This window comes from Podarcis erhardii (genome assembly GCF_964252035.2).
Source record: "Podarcis erhardii genome assembly, chromosome: 3".
Classification (NCBI taxonomy): Eukaryota; Metazoa; Chordata; class Lepidosauria; order Squamata; family Lacertidae; genus Podarcis; species Podarcis erhardii.
In genome coordinates, this window is record NC_138507.1 from 75,234,766 (window position 1) to 75,254,438 (window position 19,673).

Genomic DNA, 19,673 nt, shown 5'->3' on the forward strand with positions numbered 1-19,673 from the left:
AGACCCAAGCGCGCTTCCCAGGGAGATAGAGGGTGAGGCGGCGGCGCTGGGGAGCCCGACTCCCATCCGCGCCAGCCAGCCAGCCAGCCTGGCCAATGTTCAGGAGTGATGGCAGTTGAAAAGTGCAGCAACATCTTGTTTTCGCTTTCCCCCTGTTTCTTGGGGGGGGGGGGTCTGCTTCTGCCGTAAAGGTCGAGGCAGAAAAGAAGACTTTTAGTCAAACGGGAACACGGGAGTCAGACACAGCACTGCGCTGAGGGTTGGGGGCCAGCGTAAGGGGGGTCAGGAGCACCTTCGCTTTGCTTGGAATCCCTTCTTATCCCTGTGGTGCTCTGATCCATTTGCCTAGGCGAGTAGCAGGCGGCTTTGAGCGCCGATGCCTCCTAGAGAGGAGCTGCGCTTGGCATCCCGATGTTCATGCTCACCCCTCCTCCCCTTTATGCCCCTTTCCTCTTTGGGGCACGCCAGCCGCGCTCGGATTCTTTCGAACGCGCCTGCGCGTTCCTTCCGCTCATTTTTCTCCCCACCCCGCCTCCTGGCCGCTGCCGCCCTCAAGAAAGCTGGCGCCCGAGGTAACCGTCGAGCGGCGCAGCGGCTGCTTCGGATGACGCAAAAGAGGCGCGCCGCTCGCTGAAGCGAGCGAAGGGGCACAGCTCGGCTCGGGAGAACTTCTGGAGCGGTAAGTTGCCGGTCCGCCAGCGTCGCCCTCGAGGGGAAGGGCAGCCCTGGGAAGGAGCCCAGAGCCGCTGGGCTGAGGGGGTCGGAGGAGGCGGCGCCGCTACGACTGTTCGTAACGCTACGGGCGGCAGGCAGGGCTTTCTCCTTCCCGCTCCCCCTTCCCGCCCTTCGGACCCGTAACGTCAGGACGAGGGTTTGACGGGTCTGTGGGCCGCGAGTTGGGGCCGTTAGCCTCCCGCCCGCCTGCCTCCCTCCCGCTTTTCCCTCCAGCGGAAACGCGGCGGGCGGGGAGGGGCGCCCTTCTCGACACCTCTTTCCCGGCGGCTGCGGGATGGCCATGTCGCCGGTCTCCCGCCTCCGCCCGGCTGCGGTTTCTGCTGCCCGTGCGGTTTCCCAGTCCATGGGAACCAATGAGGAGGAGGATCCTAGCTAGTGGCCCTAAGGTAGGTTGCTTCTTCTCGGCCACATGTGCTCCTCCTGCAGCTCCTCCCGATTTTGTGCATGCTCTCTGCTTGGAAGCAAGTCCCACTCCGCTGAATGGGGCTCTTGCACCGTTGTAGGAGGTGCTCAGAGGGAGAGAGGAGAATAATCACCTTTCTGGTTCTCTGAACGTTTTTCTGCAAGTCGTTTTGGCACACACGATTCCGAGAAGCACTCGATGATTCTGTGCAATTTAGGAAGCTGTCCTGGTCCTTTACCATCCTAAAAATGTTTTGCAAGGAAGGGCCAGTGAAATGTACGGTAGTTTGCTGCATTACTCTTTAACTAGTAGCAATGAGTCCAAAATGCCATAGTTTAACATACTTAATTGAAACAGGTTACATTTCCGTGGGCTCAAGATCAGGGAATCATAGAATTGTAGGGTTGGAAGGGACACCGAGGATCATCTGGTCCAACTCCCTGCAGTGCCAGTCAGATGCACTGATCCATTGCGCCACAGAGATTGCTAGGCAGTTGTTGCTTAGTTTATAATCCTAAACTTACTGGCAGTTAAATGCCATTTGAACTGTTGTAGTGTGTAATAGATATCAGTGAAACTCAACTATTGGGTGGTTGATGTCAGTCTCTTTAGAAAGATATTTAATTGTGAAACCTGCAGTGGGTACTTAACTGTCTTGAACTATTTCTCCAGCTCTTTCACATATATTCCTTTACAAACATAACTTTCTCTAAACATATGAATAGAGGGAGCTGTAGACCACAAGGAGTGGTGATTGACTGTGCTCATTTTATAAGAGTTTATACATGTTTTATTTCTGCTTAGATGTCAGTATTGTGTGTGTGCACTGTTAATGTATGTTGAATGTTTTTTGTATTTGATGAAAGTTATAAATAGAGGATGACAAAGTCAATTTGCAAACAGCTGTAATATGCAATGGTTGCACTCCTTTACACTCCCCTAATTCTTTCAATCTTGACGTGTTAAATGCTACCCACACTTATTATGTAGCAGTATAACAATAACTGTAGGTGTATCTGCAGCTGGAAAGATTATCCTGCTTTGACACCGATATATTTGTGGCATTTGGCAAGACTATTCTAATCCCTGGTGTAGTTCTGTGTCAGTGGAATAAAAATAGTGCAGCCTTCAGTGAGTACTTCTATAAAACACTCCTTGAGGAAGCAAGGTTTGTATAGCTTCATTACTAAAGCAATATAGTCCATTCTGTAAAATAGCTTATTCAAAGTATTGATGTATGGAGGTGCTTCACAATGTTTCTGGGTTGTTTTTTACTAGGCCTTTAAGCTGTTGGTTTCTGGATGAAACAATCATTTCCTGGGATGTTGACAAATGATGCTACTAGACCAGGGGTTTCCAGATTGCGGTCAGTGGACCACCAGTGGTCTGCGACATGTCTGCATTAATTACTCATACTGATTTTTATTTTTATTTTGCTGCCTTTGTTTCTTATATTATATTAGATTGTATTACAACTTGAATTCTGTGGAGTTCAAATTGCAATAAAATACAGGCAAGGGGGGAATAAATTAAAACACACACACACACAAAATGCATAGTACCACACATTCCAGTTGCTACAGCAAGCAAAAAAATCATTAAGTGATCTGCCAAGGCCATAAATAATTTTCAAGTAGCCCATTGGCTGGGGTGGGGAAGCGCAGAATGGAAACCACTATACTAGATAGTGATGTTTTCGTGGTGTTCATAATCTAAGAGCAGCCATGCTGGAATCAAAGATCTCTGTACAGCAGCTTATTTTATCCAGTCACCAGCCAGATGCTTTTGGGAAGGCTGATGGAGGGCATGTAGGCATGTTGTCTCTTCTTCCAGGCCACTGTTATTGGGAGGCAGGCTGCCTCTCAGCCTGTATGATCCACATAGAAATGATTGGCTGTTAGCCATTGATAGACTTGTCCCTCATAAACTACTGGTAGTTGAATCCTTCTTTAAAGCAAGCTGAGTTAATGCTGAGTTGTAGCAGTGAATTTCATTGAAGTACAGTACTAGTTTCTCATTTCACTGAATCTTCTTCCAATCAGTTTTTTTAAGGGTGTCCCAAACCCAAGTGTTAGGTGAACGAAATGAAATACACTCTTTCATTTTGTCCACACTATGCATACTTTTATAAATGTGTATTGTGCTGCACCTTTTACAGTTATACAATTTCTTCCCAAGATGGGACAATCAGAAACCTACACAGTAGTTCAAGTGAATATATGCAGCCATATACTTGTACCCATAAATTATAATATTGACAGTTTTTAAACTGACATTTAATATGCATACACGGAACATACGTTATTTCTTAATTCAATTTAAAGTACATTTGTTGTTGTATAGTCGTTTAGTCGTGTCTGACTCTTCGTGACCCCATGGACCAGAGCATGCCAGACACTTCTGTGTTCCACTGCCTCCCGCAGTTTGGCCAAACTCATGCTGGTTGCTTCATGAACACTATCCAACCATCTCATCCTCTGTCGTCCCCTTCTCCATGTGCCCTCCATCTTTCCCAACATCAGAGTCTTTTCCAGGGTGTCTTCTCTTCTCATGAGGTGGCCAAAGTATTGGAGCCTCAGCTTCACGATCTGTCCTTCCAGTGAGCACTCAGGGCTGATTTCCTTAAGAATGGATACGTTTGATCTTCTTGCAGTCCATGGGACTCTCAAGAGTCTCCTCCAGCACCATAATTCAAAAGCATCAATTCTTTGGCGATCAGCCTTCTTTATGGTCCAGCTCTCACTTCCATACATCACTACTGGGAAAACCATAGCTTTAACTATACGGACCTTTGTTGGCAAGGTGATGTCTCTGCTTTTTAAGATGCTGTCTAGGTTTGCCATCACTTTTCTCCCAAGAAGCAGGCATCTTTAAATTTCTTGGCTGCTGTTACCATCTGCAGTGATCATGGAGCCCAAGAAAGTAAAATCTCTCACTGCCTCCATTTCTTCCCCTTCTAGTTGCCATGAGGTGATGGGCCCAGTGGCCATGATCTTCGTTTTTTTGATGTTGAGCTTCAAACCATATTTTGCGCTCTCCTCTTTCACCTTCATTAAAAGGTTCTTTAATTCCTCCTCACTTTCTGCCATCAAGGTTGTGTCACCTGCATATCTGAGGTTGTAGATATTTCTTCCGGCAATCTTAATTCCAGCTTGGGATTCATCCAGCCCAGCCTTTCGCATGATGAATTCTGCATATAAGTTAAATAAGCAGGGAGACAATATACAGCCTTGTCGTACTCCTTTCCCAATTTTGAACCAATCAGTTGTTCCATATCCAGTTCTAACTGTAGCTTCTTCTCCCACATAGAGATGTCTCAGGAGACAGATGAGGTGATCAGGCACTCCCATTTCTTTAAGAACTTGCCATAGTTTGCTGTGGTCAACACAGTCAAAGACTTTTGCATAGTCAATGAAGCAGAAGTAGATGTCTTTCTGGAACTCTCTAGCTTTCTCCATAATCCAGGGCATGTTTGCAATTAATGTTAAAGCCAACATATTTCTACTTTCCTTTAGTAGGGAGTAGGTTTTATTGAAATCATTGTACTTATTTCATAGTAAACAACCTTAGAATTGCATTTTTGCTCTCTTAAACTCACTCAGTTTTATTGTGCAGTTTTGATCTATTCTTTCCATGTAGGCGTTTTTGGAGTTTGCCAGCCTTTGGCCATAAGCAGTCATCAATAAACAATTATTAAGGGATAATGTTCTCTCAATACAGGTGCATGCACGTGACTTCTCAAAATAGTTTCACACTCAGTGATACAGCTAGACATTTTATTATTATGTTTCCTCACAATTCTTGATGTCTTATTTTATGTTCATTTCCAAATAACCCATAGCGTGGATTTTTGCCTTTTTCTTTCCTGACATGCCCTGAGTTGGTTTCATTGAGCTGTGCAACACAACCCCAATATTTTTTCTGGTTAGACAACCAGCATTAGAAATGACACCTTAAACCTATGTTGTGGTTGCCACCACGGAATATCTAGGCACCATAGTTTTTTTAGAATGAGACTTATTATTAATAATAATAATTCCATTTCTATGCCACTTTATATTTTAAAGAAAAAATCTCAAACAGGTTGATAACACATTAAAGCATCAACTAAAGCAATCCAGTATAAAGCAAATTCAAGTTTCAAGGAAAACATTTCAGATCCTTTTCTAACTGCTGCCTACTATTCAGCCAAGGGATATAATAATCAGTTTCAAGCTTTATTCCAAAAAGGATCTCTTGATGTAAAAGGTCACTGTCATGCCCCTTTTAGAGGAATGCTCTTTGAAGGATGACCTTGTGCTCTCCAAGGCAAACATTCAGGAGAAGCATCCTGTATCAAGGGACTGCAGGGCAGAGCAGGGGGATGCAGGCACTTCAGGGGTCACATCAACCCACCCTCCTTTCAAGTTAGCTAGCTATTTATTTCTATTTTCAGTGTGAAAAATGTTTATGTAATCTGATACTTATTATTTACTTGTTGCACTCCTGATTTTGGCTTTTTGCTTGTCCTGGCCAGGCTGGTGCAGTGGCTAGTATGTTGAGTTTGGACCTCCAAATCTTTTCTCAGATAATGAATGTCATCGAAAGACCTTGGGAATAACACTCTGTCTCAGCTGAAGCTCACCATCTATGGGGTATACAAAGTAATAAAATAATAACCTCAGTTTGCTTATTACTTAACATTCTTTAAAAGTTCAGGTATGAACAGAATAGAAATTTTAAGTTGCAGTATTACTGAGTCAAAGAAGAAACCAAGTTGTAAGTACTTGATTTCTTTTTAGGTATCGTTATTTTCCTTCCAAACTGAGCTATTTGGGTTGGGTAGCTAAACTGATCGTGTATTCTCCATTGTCCTGCTTCAAAGGTAATTGTCATCACAGATCTCATCTGTCTTGTTAGGCTTATGCTTTTTGCTTACTTCAAAAACCAATGTATTCAGTATGTGGGAGATCTGAAAGGGGATTTGTCATTGCAGATTCTTAGAACTGGCACCCAAAAGCTATTCTGCAAGCAGGCCCATGCATATAATACTGGAAGAAGCACACTTGACAGCATTGTTTGGACAACAGAAATACATTTTGTGACTATAAAATACAGCAGTGTTGTGTGTTTCTTAATTTTACTGCAAGGCATGTGTTTCATTAAACTTGTTTCTCTCTTTCAGACTTATGATCCTCCTCTTAGACACTTGGAAGCTGAAGTCCTTTCAAATATGTCAAGACAGGCTGCATACCTTGTTGGGATGCTTTAGGAAGTGACTCTCAAGGCAGATGGTGTGAAACTGCTTTTCTGGACGGGGTTTCTGTAAATACTTGTCACTTGACTGGACACCGGACTGCTGCCATGGATCAAAACAACAGTTTACCACCCTACGCCCAGGGTTTAGCATCCCCTCAGGTAAAGATGTGCGAATTTTGCAGCTTATTAGGAAACACAGATTTCAAAATTATTTACCCAGTGAAAAGTGATGCAATGTTGTAGGCACTAGATCTTCCTCCTCTCATTATCTTTTTTCTCGGTGGGCTTGCTTCAAACTCTTTTGAATCACATCTTATCTATCTATCTATCTATGCCTGCGAAGATCACAGGGTGGTTTTACCTCTTCCTTCTCAACAAAGGCCAGAACATGCTCTGGCCCTACCTTTTGCTCTGCCTCTTCAGTGGCCTCAGTGAAAGGGTAGTTGGCAAAGGAGGCAAGAAATACCACTGGCCCTTATTACAGCCATTGCCCTAAGTGGCGGCATGCTTGCTGATGGAGCAGTCCCTGCCACAAACTTACTACAGCCTCCTTCAATGGTAGCCAAGAATGCTTTTCTTGGACCCTCTCTGTTTTTTTTTTACCCTCTGGAAGCCAGTTCCTTGGCAAGAGCTGAAAATATTGGAGGCACTTCTTCCCTTCCTGCTTCATTCTTGTTTACTTTTTGAATGGGTGAAGCATTAAAGACACAGACTCCTCCATACTGACTTCCTAACTACCCAAACCCAATGTCCAGCATTTTGTGTCTTTGATGTACCCTTGGCCTGAAAGGTGTGTGTGTGAGAGAGAGGGAGGAGACTCTTATTTCATTTAATTTCAAAATATAGTCTCAATTTATAATTATGGTTTAGACTTGAATCCTTTTTCAAAATATCCCAGTTAAAGTGAACAATGTGTGTCTAGATGGTTATTTGTATTCTGGAAATTCCGAACTCTGCCCCCCTTCTGTTGTTTTGTAATTTTGTCATAATGCAGTTTGATTGAAGGGAACAATAAGCAAACAATAGTTTGTTTATTTATTTAGAGTATTTATATACCGTTTTTCGGGTGGACTTCACATAAGATTATTACAACAATAAGCATCCCCTTCTTAAAAAAGAAGCTGCAATAGAATGGATGGATCAACTTGTTTAGAAAAAACTGTTACCGCTTCTTCTCCCCTCAGGGCCAGATGTTCCTTCAGACATCCCTGTGGTGAAAGTTGAGAGAAGGGAAAGTTGCAAAACACTGCAGGATTGCTTAAAAAGAACTGTTCTGCATACCTGGAATTTGCTGATCTTTTTTAAAAGAGTATGACATGTACAACTGAATTTATTTTAATTAGCTTCAACTAGTAATTCCCAAACTGTGTCCCAGGCATGGGGTATACTAGTGTGCCTTGAGGGATACATTTTGAAATAATAGATGCAATTCAGCATTGCACTCTTCCAGTTGTTCCACCTGCAAAAGCATTTCAGCTTGCTAGACAGAATGATCCCACCTCTCTCTCCCAACCTCCCCAGAGCCAATGTTGGGGCACAAGGGGAAGTGGCGGGGGAGTGCCATGATGCAAGCAGAAGTTCTTGTGCAGAGCTTCTGCTGATGGCACTGAGTAGGTGACTCCTGCCCAACTGCATGTTCTGAACCCAAAGCAGCTGTCCAGCAGGGGCTTCATTGCTTCATGTTTTTACTGCTCTGTTCTTCCCTTGATTTTATTTTGCTTTCTGGTTGGCATTCTCTAGTGGTGGGCAACTCAGACACCTCTCTACATTGTATTTGGATAATTCGGGCAGAAATATTTGGGACACTTACTTAGGAGCAAGCCTCACTGAACGGGCTTTCTTCTGGGTAAACATGCATAGGAATGTAGTGTCTGTCATCCCTGATGCAAAGACACAGAACTACCAGCCTCAGGGAAGGAATGCTGAAATGAAAGGGAAGCGCTCCTTTGAGTAGGTAGTTATTACTTTTACAGGTTCTGAAAATCAACCATTAAGGATATAAGAGCACTGCATGCCTTTAATTTTAAGGGAAAGTTCCTCAGCTAAAGAGAAGCACTGATTTAAAAGTATCCTAGTGCTAATGAAAGCATATTTGTTTTTTTATATATGATTTTTATTAATTTTCCAATAAAAACAAATTTATAACATTATTAAACATCAAAAACTCATCACACATCTTTTTTTCTTTTAGACTTCCATCAACATGTCTAATAATTTTCCGTAATTATCACAAATCTTCACATTTCTTAATTTATATTGCACTATATATATCTTATCTTACCATGTTGTTTAAACAATATTTCTACCAAATCTTCTTACAGAGCTTCTTGAAAACTTACAAACGTTATATCATTATCACAAATATTTTTAATATATTCTGTAAATTTACTCCAGTCCTCAGTGAATCTTTGGTCTCGTTGGTTGCAAATCCTCCCTGTCAATCTGTCCAGTTCCACGTAATCCATTAATTTCGATCTCCATTCTTCAATCGTAGGCATTTCTTCTTGTTTCCATTTCTGGGCCAAAAGAGTTCTGGCTGCTGTTACTGCATACAGAAATACTTTCTGATCGTTCCTTTTTATTTCACCACCTAATATTCCTAATAGAAATGCTTCTGGTTTTTTAACAAATGTATATTTCAGTATTTTCTTTATCTCATTATATATCATTTCCCAGAAGCACTTCATTTTTTTACATTCCCAGCACATATGATAAAATGTCCCTTCTTTCTCCTTACATTTCCAACATTTATTACTCACCTTATACATCTTACTTAATTTAACTGGTGTTATATACCATCGATATATCATTTTCATAACATTTTCTTTAATTGTGGTACATGCCGTAAATCTCATCCCTTCCTTCCACAATTTTATCCAATCATCAAATTGAATGTTATATCCAAAGTCTTTGGCCCATTGAATCATAACTGATTTAACCTCTTCATCCTTCAAATGCCATTCTAATAATAATTTATACATCATAGATAAATTTTTAACTTCATTATTCAATACTTCACAGGCTAGAATTAAAAAGTCAGTAGGTTTAAAGTCCGTTGCTGCTAATTGCACAGATCTTTTTAAAAACGAAAGTAGAAAGCTCTCAGAGTCTTCTCCCCCGACGTTTCCCACCGACTCACTGATAAGACTATTAATTTTGCTTTCCAAATGACTCTCCCCCTTTTCTCTATCTTTATAGTCCTTATACTCCTTATAGTCCTTTAGAAGGCAGTCAAATAAATTATCAGTTTAATCCGTTTGCATTGACTTGCGTTTTTGTTCCGCTCTGAAGATTGTTCTTGTGTGTAGTTTATTTTTTTTTTAATAATATTTATTGAACATTTTCAAATATAACAGAAAAAAGAAAAGAAATAAAACATTTATTTTATAACCTTATTTTCATTAGCATCTTGCCAGGACTTCCCCACCCCACCCCCTCTTGTATTCCAATTCCTTCAAATAGATTCAGCAAGTTCTTACCCCAAATTTTAAACTTATTATAGTTAACCCAATGTTAAGAATGTTTTTCCATCCCCTAAAATCGACCCCGCTCCCTTCCACGAGTTCCCCTCTTTAATATGCAGAACAGATTAAAATAAAAGAAAATAGAACAAAGAATAAAGTATAATTTAACACCCTTTGGATTCCAAATTTCCCTCCCCCCTTTCCCGGTTGCGTTCCCCAATGTCCATCAATGCCTGTTGTCATCCTGGAGATCCCACATCTAAGCCGAAATCCTTCACAAGTCCACTTTGCCGTCTTTTTAATAGTCTTTGCCGTCTTTTTGATCATCTTTAGTTTCAAGCGTCCAATCTTGGAAAAGCTCTATCTCAAAAAGGTCCATTTTTTCCACCCAGATCTCTGTATTTAAGAGTAAAAACTCCAATTTTGTTTCTTTAGACCTTTCAAATCTGGATGTCCCAAATGTTCCCACTTCCAGCTTTGTCCAATTCTTGTTGTTCATGTTGTTGTTATTATTCTCTCTCCTCACTTTCCTCTAGTTTCTTTTCCTGCTCTCCTGCAAAAATGTTCCAATTCCAAAAGCTTCTAAATCCCCTACAGAGGCTTTGTTATTCAGGAACAAAACTTTACGTCAAGTCCCTTCCATTCTTCAATAGATAAATCTATTGTCTCCTTTAGTGTAGAGACCTCTGTAGACAAAATAGTGTTCCATTTCTGCAGTTTCCCAGGAGATAAAAAGTCCAATTCAAATTCCATGCCAGCAATACTTGTAGTGTCCCACAGCCCCTCTAGAGGGATTATAGTAACTCAGTTTCCTTCCAGATCGCACCCAACAGTCAAAGTAACTTGTTATTCCTTGTTTTAAACAATTTATATCTAATTTGTAACAAATGTAACCGGCAAAGTCCTCATAACAAAGTTCTCTTTTTATTCTTCAGCTTTGACAGCTCCTTTGACAGCTGTCAAAGCCTCTGTTTCTCCTCTCCCGGCGCTCTCGCGGATCGCTCCCGGTTCCCGGGGGGGGGGGTTTGCATTTTAGCTCACGTTCTACTTTTCTCCTCCAGCCCAGTCTTATAATTTTCCATCGTGAAATTAGTGACTTTATCAAAATAAGGTAGCACTCGATCTTAGTTGTTAAATCCTTTGCTTTAAATCCTCTACGACAGGGGGGAGACGGACTTCCTTTTTGCACCTCCCCCGCTCGCTCCGAATTTAAATTTTTTCCCCTTTTTAAGTCCAGTTTCCAATTACTCACGGGTTATTCTTTTTAATCCGAATTTTCAATGGAAGAAGTCAGCGCTCTCTGCCAAATGGCATGCGGCTTCGCTCGGTAGGGGAAGCGGAGGACTCATAGCACCACACCCCCCCGGCACCCGCTCCGCAGCCTTTAAAACGGCTCCTTCGCGGGTCGGGGGGGCGCAAACGGTGCCCGCCAAGTCACCATGCCCATGGGTTTCAGCGCCCATGGTTTTTGAGGGTCCCCGCGATGCCGACGCGGTAGAACCCAGCCCCTGCCGAGCAGGCTCCCTCCGGAGCTCGGAGGGATTCCGCCATTCGGCGATGGCGCCAACCCGGAAGTCTCTTGTGTGTAGTTTAAATTCCAGGCAAGGCTGACCTCCTTTTTTCCACCTTACCCACTTCGAGTCGGCTCTAATCCATAAATTTGTATTTTAATAAGTCCCAATTCGGTTTCTTAATGTTTGAGAGCTGATCGCTTCTGTGTGCAAACTCAGAGTTTCGCTCTTGAGGGATAGAAATGGCTTCCCGCTGTCCGCTTCTCTACCCTGCCGCTCTTGTCGCCTCCAAAAAAGAGGTTACTTGGCAGCCGGAGGATAAGCTCATGGACCGTGCCAGGACCCTGCCCCTTGAATATCCTTTCAAGGGTGTTTGGGGGGCAGCGGCGCTCTTGCAGCACTCCCTTTTTCCCTCAAAAGCTGGATTCTCTCAGCACTGAGGAATCCCGCTTGCTTTCACTCCCACGATCGCCGGAAGCCTTCTAATGAAAGCATATTTGAGAGAAATCCAGTTTTGATCTACCCCCCCCTTTATTATAGTAACTGAATGTCAATTTCAGCCCTATTATAAGAGTCCAAGTAAAATAAGGTTATAACAATGCTTTGGAGAATACACATGGTAATATACTCATTCTGGAGTATCCTAGCTACTGTTTCAGTGCAATCCTGTGCATGTTTATTCAAAGGTAAAGCACATTGTGTCCAGTGGGTCTTACTCCCAGGTTAGTATGCATTGGATTGCACCATTGATATGGAAATAGAATTGGCTGTTTTTAAAGCAACTTCACTAATACATAATCCTCTTCTTGATGGTTCAAAAACATCTGTGTTCGGTAGCATTCTCTAATTCTCTTCTCTTTTTTTAGGGTGCGATGACTCCCGGCATCCCTATATTTAGTCCCATGATGCCCTATGGCACGGGGCTCACACCCCAACCTGTTCAAAGCACCAACAGCTTATCTATTCTGGAAGAGCAACAGAGGCAACAGCAGCAAGCAGCAGCACAGCAGTCCACATCACAATCCACACAGGGTGCATCCGGTCAAACGCCGCAGCTCTTCCACTCACAGACACTTACTACAGCCCCCTTACCAGGAACCACACCTCTCTACCCCTCTCCGATGACCCCCATGACCCCAATAACTCCTGCAACACCTGCCTCTGAAAGCTCTGGGATTGTACCACAGCTACAGTGAGTGTGTTCTCTTCTCCCTCCCATGACCCTGCAATATTTTTAAATAATGACTGTAAGCTCCTGTAACCTTCTGATCTTGGCTAGCAAATCTATCTATTTGGATTGACTAGGGCCAAGCAACTAGTGTTAAGCAGCAATAATAAAGTACCTTTTAATGGCAGCTACTTAACTAAAAACCACTGAATAGTTGACATATCCCTCGCTTCCCGGACATCTCAAATAAGCCTCACAACATTTGCAAAAAATGTTCAGGCTTTAGCTCATGTTTTGGAATGTGGAACTTCTTAGGAATGTGACAGCTATAGAGTTCCTCTGCATCCCTGTGTTCTGAACTGGTTCACAGATGGGGAGTTCATGAGCACTCTCAATTGTTTCATTGTTCTTAGACAACAGGATAGGCTATAAGGCAGGAGGTGCCCCTAATACAGTGGTACCTCACAAGACGAATGCCTCGCAAGACGAAAAACGCGCAAGACGAAAGAGTTTTCCGTTTTTTTAGTCATTCCGCAAGACGAATTTCCCTATGGGCTTGCTTCGCAAGATGAAACGTCTTGCGAGTTCTTGCGAGTTTGTTTCCTTTTTCGTAAAGCCGCTAAGCCGTTAATAGCCGCTAAGCTGCTAATAGCCGTGCTTCGCAAGACGAAAAAACCGCAAGACGAAGAGACTCGCGGAACAGATTAATTTCATCTTGCGAGGCACCACTGTATGTTGACCATAAACTGTTAATGCACATCAATGTGGGACTGAATGGGCTGCTGTAGTTTTACGATAGTTCAATTCTTTGTTGTGTTCAGAGACAATACAATAGCACCCTTCAAATATTTGTCACAGCTCTGATGGACCAAATGTATTTCCTGCTGTTCCATAGGATAGGACCCAAATCAATGGGTTCACTGTGCGAAAATGGAACAGTTCATTGGGGTGTCGTAGACTTTCCTTTGTTGGAGATTGAGTGTGTGTGAGAGAGAGAGACTATTCTTGAAAATATATATTCATAATAACTGTAACCATATAAATCAGTAGGGCGTGTTTACATGAAAATTGGCCCGAGGCAGTAACTCACGAGTCAAAGTTATCCCGGTTGTAAATCTTATAAGGCTGAGCTGCGTCCTGGTATTCTAGTTTTTATTTGCTTAAATGCAATTGCATAGTAGGGGATACATTCAAAATTTGGAAAAAAATCTAGCTTGCCTAGCATGTCTTTGAATTGTCTTTAGGAATATTGTGTCTACAGTGAATCTTGGTTGCAAACTGGACCTCAAAACCATTGCCCTTCGTGCTCGAAATGCTGAATACAACCCCAAGGTAAGATATAATGGAGAGTCGATAGCCATTACCTGATGCTTCTGTTTCTGATTGCCCTTGGGTCCAGCATGAATCTCTTTTAGCTTTCTCATGGTTGGGGAGCCCCCAGTCTACAGGTCCCAAATTGATCTGTGGGGCTGTTTCCCCAAGCCAAGCCCACCCGCCCCACACCTGACATCATATGTCAGGAGTTGGACATAGGCAGTTCCACTAGAACAAATAATTCACCTGTTGGATCGAGTTTGGCAATTTCCTATCTTTACTCTTTAAAGAAGGTAAAACAATAAATCTAGCAGAATTGGTAGAAAGGATGCAAAAGTCACTTGCAAAGGTATTTCTAAAAGGGAAGTGACAGTTTTCACCTCTCCAAAAGCTCCTTGGCAAAAGTAATATTTTGAGTTGTCCATATTCAGATGGTATGTGAAATCAGTTTAGTGTGTGAGAAGTGAGCCTTGAGCTCACATAATTCTCTCCCATTTCTTTCTCCTGGGATGACTGCAAGGAGTGGAGAATCTTTCCTTCCCATTTTTGCTTATTCAGTTTGTGCTTTCTGAACTGACAAGCTGTCATTAATATTGACTATGGTTAGTTTGAAACAAGTCAACAGAGCCTGGGGTTAAATAAAAAAGGAAAAGGTCCATGAAGTTGTGAGGTATTGTATGATGATGGGAAGGGGAGTATTTTTCCTAGTGTTTACCAGTTCATTTTAAAGGATTAGTGGTGGAGAATGCAGTCTTTCAACTGTCCAGGGAAGTTCTGCACCTCTAAATAATTGTTGGGGAAACCCAACTTCCTCTGCATCCTATTTACTGGAGGGAGAGGCACAAATGGATAAGACTGGCACTTCTGTTCTGCTAGATCAGTGTTTCCCAACCTTTTTTGGGCAAAGGCACACTTGTTTCATGAAAAAAATCTCGAGGCACACCACCATGCCAGATGGGGAAAGGTCACTTTTTACTTATGTAAAAAAAAAAAAAAATATAGTAACAGCATAGAAGGTAATGATTATCTCTTTGATGTCTGATGGGAGGGCATTCCACAGGGCGGGCGCCACTACTGAGAAGGCCCTCTGCCTGGTTCCCTGTAACCTCACTTTTCACAGTGAGGGAATTGCCAGAAGGCCCTTGGCACTGGATCTCAGTGTCTGGGCTGAACGATGGTGGCGGAGACGCTACTTCAGGTATACTGGACCGAAACCGCTTAGGGCTTTAAAGGTCAGCACCAACACTTTGAATTGTGCTCGGAAAGGTACTGGGAACCAATGTAGGTCTTTCAAGACTGTCGTTATGTGGTCTCGGCGGCAGGTAGCAGCGCTCACAGCTTACGGACTGCACCGTGTAACAGGTGTCTGGCCCAGCAGCCTAAGGCGGACAAGCCACTGAAACAGGCATTCAGAATCCATTCATTTCATAAAACCTGCAGGGCTCAATCTCTGTGTTTGTGTATGTGTGTGTTTCTGTTTTGCCCAAGGGTCTGGGGGTGGGAGAGAGCTCTTTAGCATGATGCTTTTAAAACAATTAAATTATCAACAAACAAACCTGATGATACGAATAGCAACGTCAGGTGCTACCGGGGGGGGGGAGGGGGCCTACTCGGAAGTAAATACTGCGTCCAGGCGCAATTAGCGCTGATTTAAGGTGCACCAAGACTGCCTAAAAACCTCACCAAAGATATGCAACAAAGCGCTTCGTTGCAGAGGGGAGAGTTTGTGCACCGTGGAGGCTGGAGGGCTTCTATTCTACATGCGGGGGTTGGGGGGGCGAGGAAAATGTGCTCCGTGGGGGGGGGGGCGGGGAAGGCAAGAAAAGGAGCTGAGCTCTAACTATAGGCTCCCACGCTTGAGCACGCCCGACTCGGTGGGGCAGACCACCCTCTCTCCTGGAGGAGGAGGAGGAAGAGGAGGAGGAGATTCCCATCCACGGCGTGGCCTCCCGCGCTCCTGAACGGGAAATCTCTGCAGCCCAAGACTCTCCGCGAGGCAGCTCCTCCCTTCCTGCCTTGAGCCGCCGCCAGCCGCGCCCCCTCCCCAGTTATCTGCTGCCTGCCAAGCCCCGCCCCTCTTCATTGTCCTCCCCTTCTGTTTATTCCCCTTCCTCCATCCCTCGCTTTTTTCCCTCTCTTTCCTTTTTTTAAAAAAATATTTTCTCTTCCCCTTCTTTTTTCCCACCCTTTCTCCCCGCCCTCCTGGGTTAAAGGATTTGAGCAATGGGTCTGGAGGTGGAGCTCGTCGGAGGATTAGCCCGACTCGCCCGCCTCCCTCCCACGGCACACTAGGCAACGTCCGGCGGCACACTCGTGTGCCGCGGAACACCGGTTGGGAAACACTGTGCTAGATAACTGTTGCTCACATTTGGAGATTAGAGTCTCTATATAGTAAAAAATGATACTTTGTTGAAGAAAACTTTTTTTTAGTGTTGAATCTAAGGACGAAGAACCTGCTACAATAAAAAGGTTATATAATGAAACACTTAAAACAATTTGTAGCAGAGTGAGCTTGCAATACTCCTTGCAATATTTTTAACAAGCCTCCTGAATTTGGGCTGCAAAATGTGGCTTATATATCTTAAAGTAGAAATGAGGGCTGTTTATACAGCAAGATAAATAATCCCTTTTGGAATGTGAGGTCCACACTCTTATTCCTGAAGTAGTTGATTATAAATGCTTGCAAAATTATAAAGATGAGGAGTATAGAGGTTGTTGCAGCTTCAAAAATTATTTACTAATGTTTCTTGGGATTCTTGTAGTAACCACCTTTTTTTGTGTGTATTTCAGCGTTTTGCTGCTGTAATCATGAGAATAAGAGAGCCACGTACCACCGCCCTCATATTCAGTTCTGGGAAAATGGTGTGTACAGGGGCGAAGAGGTATGTGAGTCCATGGAGTATCTGCCCGTTAATCTCAATGCCCAGTATAGTTTTATTCTCATTTCACTTGGGGGTTGACAGTCCAGCTCCCCAAGCACATTTACTGCACACACATGCACCATATACAACATTTTGTTATTATTAACTTGGTAAATAATACTTGGTAAAATTACAGTGACTTCTTTTTCCCCAGTGAGGAGCAGTCCAGGTTAGCTGCCAGGAAGTATGCCAGAGTTGTGCAGAAATTAGGCTTTCCAGCCAAATTCTTGGATTTTAAGATTCAGAATATGGTGGGCAGCTGTGATGTGAAATTCCCCATCAGGCTCGAAGGATTGGTACTAACACATCAACAGTTTAGCAGGTAGGTAAAAGGTTATTGTACCCAAGTACCCAAGTGGTGAATAAAACCTGCCACAAAATACAAGTGGATATGGCAACATATTCTCTTGTTATTATCTCCACCATTTTAATTTTTTTTGTTAGTCTGTTTAATCATTGCTTTGGATCTTCCATAGTATCCTGAATCAGGTGTATGCAAATGAGAAGGATTGCTTGTCAAGCTGTAGCCAATTTAGGACATTCTGTGGGTTGGATCCAGGTAAAAGTGCATAGCAGAAGGCTGGTTAATTTCCCCACACCTCTCACCAAAAACCTTCTCCATGAAGGACAGGCATCCACAGAAATCGAGCAGAGTCACTTTCAGTGAGCACTGCTCACATTTGCAAAAGGTGCATGTATCCAGTTTTTGGAGATTTCCTATTCAGCAGAGTCCCCTGACCCCTGAGTCAACTTCTGTCAGTGTCCTACTGCACACTTTTTTCAGATCCAACCCTGTATATAAAGTTTTGTAGACAAGAATTGCAACACTTGAGACTTCTTCCATTTGCTAATATTTTATGATGTAATGATTTTATTGTATATAGCCGTATTTTAAATAAGCTGGTCGTTTACAGACAAGTGTCTCTCAAAAAGGGGGGGGGATAGACTGGTCTCATGAAGTCTTGGGGACTAATGGTGTACATTGCTAGCTGAGTAGCCAAAGAAATCTGTATGAAAACCTTTTTAAATGTCAGCTCCCCATAAAAAGCTTGAAACAGGAGATGGTTCAACAGTTAGCTTAAGCCATATTTTGTCATTCTTATACAAAATATGTCGTATATTTTGCAGGAAATGTCTGCCTTGGTGTATCAGCCACAAGATTTAGTAATAACAAAAATTAACATGTGGCAAGAGAAATAAAATGACTTTCACTTACAGACATCTCATTCAACCCACACTAGCTTAAGTTTCATTTAAAGATTTTGCTTGTTTATTCTTTTCTTCCAGTTATGAGCCAGAATTGTTTCCTGGTTTAATTTACAGAATGATCAAGCCAAGAATTGTCCTGCTTATTTTTGTTTCTGGGAAGGTAGTTTTAACAGGTAAGTTACATATGACATTTCTGCATTGAGTTAAACTGTCGTGCCAACAGAGGTTCCTAATAGTAATGATTTCATGAAAATCCAAATTATTTTAATGTCCGCTTAGTCATTTTTTGAAGTGTTGGTGTTTTGGTATTGCAAATGTGCTACAACTTCTGTCGATGAACTCTTCTAAGAGTCTACAACTGTGGACCAACTGCACAAATAAAAGATTTGAGCCATGCGGTTCCTCCTTTTTCCTGTCCACATTACAGGAAAAGAATAAACCAGGCACCCTACCTCATGCCCTGTAAAAAAAGGAGGGGGTACATTGTAGTTTTTGGGGCTTTTTAAAAATGTGATTGTATAACTAGTGCTTTGCCTTCTAGGTGCAAAAGTCAGAGCTGAAATCTACGAAGCATTTGAGAATATATATCCTATTTTAAAAGGATTCAGAAAGACAACGTAACAGTTCCTCGTGCTCATCCAAGACGTTGGGGAACATTTTTAAAGTTACTGATTATGGCACAGAAGTAAAAGGAGACTTACAGACTGTAGCATCAGGCCTTGGAACATTTTCCCAGTTAGTGCCTAATTACCAGATCTCCATGGGGAGGGTGTTTGTGTTACGTCTATACTGAGTTACCGTGAGTTGCTTCACTCGGCTCTCCTTGGAGAAACAACTCGACTTATTTATATTTCTAGCTTTTAAACAGTTTTAACATCTATTTTTAAAAAAATCGGAAACCTTACGCTGGCAAACTGGTTAAACCGTGTTACTCAACATTTAACAGTTTTCTTACAGTATTCTTTCAACCATGAATTTTATAATCAGAAACTTTGATTCTACATTTTTAGACCACCTTTCACATTCCCTCTTTTCAGTATTCAGCAGGACAGAAAGTTGCTAATGAAAACTGATGGTTGTATATATATTCCTCTATTTGGGAAGCAATTTTTTGAGTTCTAAATGTATAAATACATGCTGCTTTTGAAAATTGGGGAAAGAATTTGAAGAGTAAAAGCCTGTGATTAACCTGATTGGCTTCTGCTGCTGTTTTAATGTGCTAAATGCATGCTTGTAGCTTTCAGTGTATTGAATTGGTTTTTATAAGATTTCTTAACAATCCAGTATTAAAGCAATGTGTTTTGCCTTTTAAATTACTTTCTGTGTGTTTTTTAAGTATCTTTTTTAAAAAAGTTTAGCATATAAGCTATAGCTTAGTTCACACATTTTCTGGAACTGGTGGTCAATTCATGTAGTGGTGGAGCAGGCTTGCAGCCCTATAGGGATAAGAACAATTTAAAATGGGTAGCACCATTTAAACACCTGGTCATATGAAGCACCCAGTTACCTCCATGGTGGAGGGAAGTTTGTCCTTTAACTGAGCATAGGGGGATGCTTTGGAGAAATCTAGCTCTAAAATTAAAGGTATAAAAATAAGACGACTGTCTGAAAAATCTTACCTAGCTGCCGGCATGGCAAAGTTTCACTACAATATAATAAAGCTACCTTAGCTAATGGTTTTATTAAAATAAAAAGGCAACTGTTATCATC

General features: G+C 42.3%; 1 protein-coding gene across 2 annotated transcripts; it reads left to right on the top strand.

Annotated features, from left to right (window-relative positions):
- The first annotated feature begins 512 nt into the window (after positions 1 to 512).
- On the top strand, positions 513 to 19,276 carry TBP (TATA-box binding protein). 2 transcript variants are annotated; one of them, XM_081855887.1, is made up of 8 exons: positions 513 to 679; positions 6,303 to 6,535; positions 12,218 to 12,543; positions 13,764 to 13,851; positions 16,624 to 16,715; positions 16,909 to 17,076; positions 18,042 to 18,136; positions 18,505 to 19,276. In XM_081855887.1, exons 2-8 carry the CDS (start codon positions 6,482 to 6,484, stop codon positions 18,582 to 18,584), a joined length of 903 nt encoding a protein of 300 aa, XP_081712013.1. In that variant the 5' UTR covers positions 513 to 679; positions 6,303 to 6,481; the 3' UTR covers positions 18,585 to 19,276. The 2 variants fall into 2 exon arrangements, with proteins under 2 accessions (XP_081712013.1, XP_081712014.1); XM_081855888.1 differs by lacking the exon at positions 513 to 679 and adding an exon at positions 692 to 1,121.
- Positions 19,277 to 19,673: the final 397 nt, after the last annotated feature.

Coding starts and splice junctions, on each gene's coding strand:
- TBP (XM_081855887.1), top strand. CDS start 6,482: ATGGATCAAAACAACAGTTTACCACCCTACGCCCAGGGTTTAGCATCC. Junction 6,536..12,217: donor AGGGTTTAGCATCCCCTCAG/GTAAAGATGTGC, acceptor CTCTTTTTTTAG/GGTGCGATGACTCCCGGCAT. Junction 17,077..18,041: donor ACACATCAACAGTTTAGCAG/GTAGGTAAAAGG, acceptor CTTTTCTTCCAG/TTATGAGCCAGAATTGTTTC.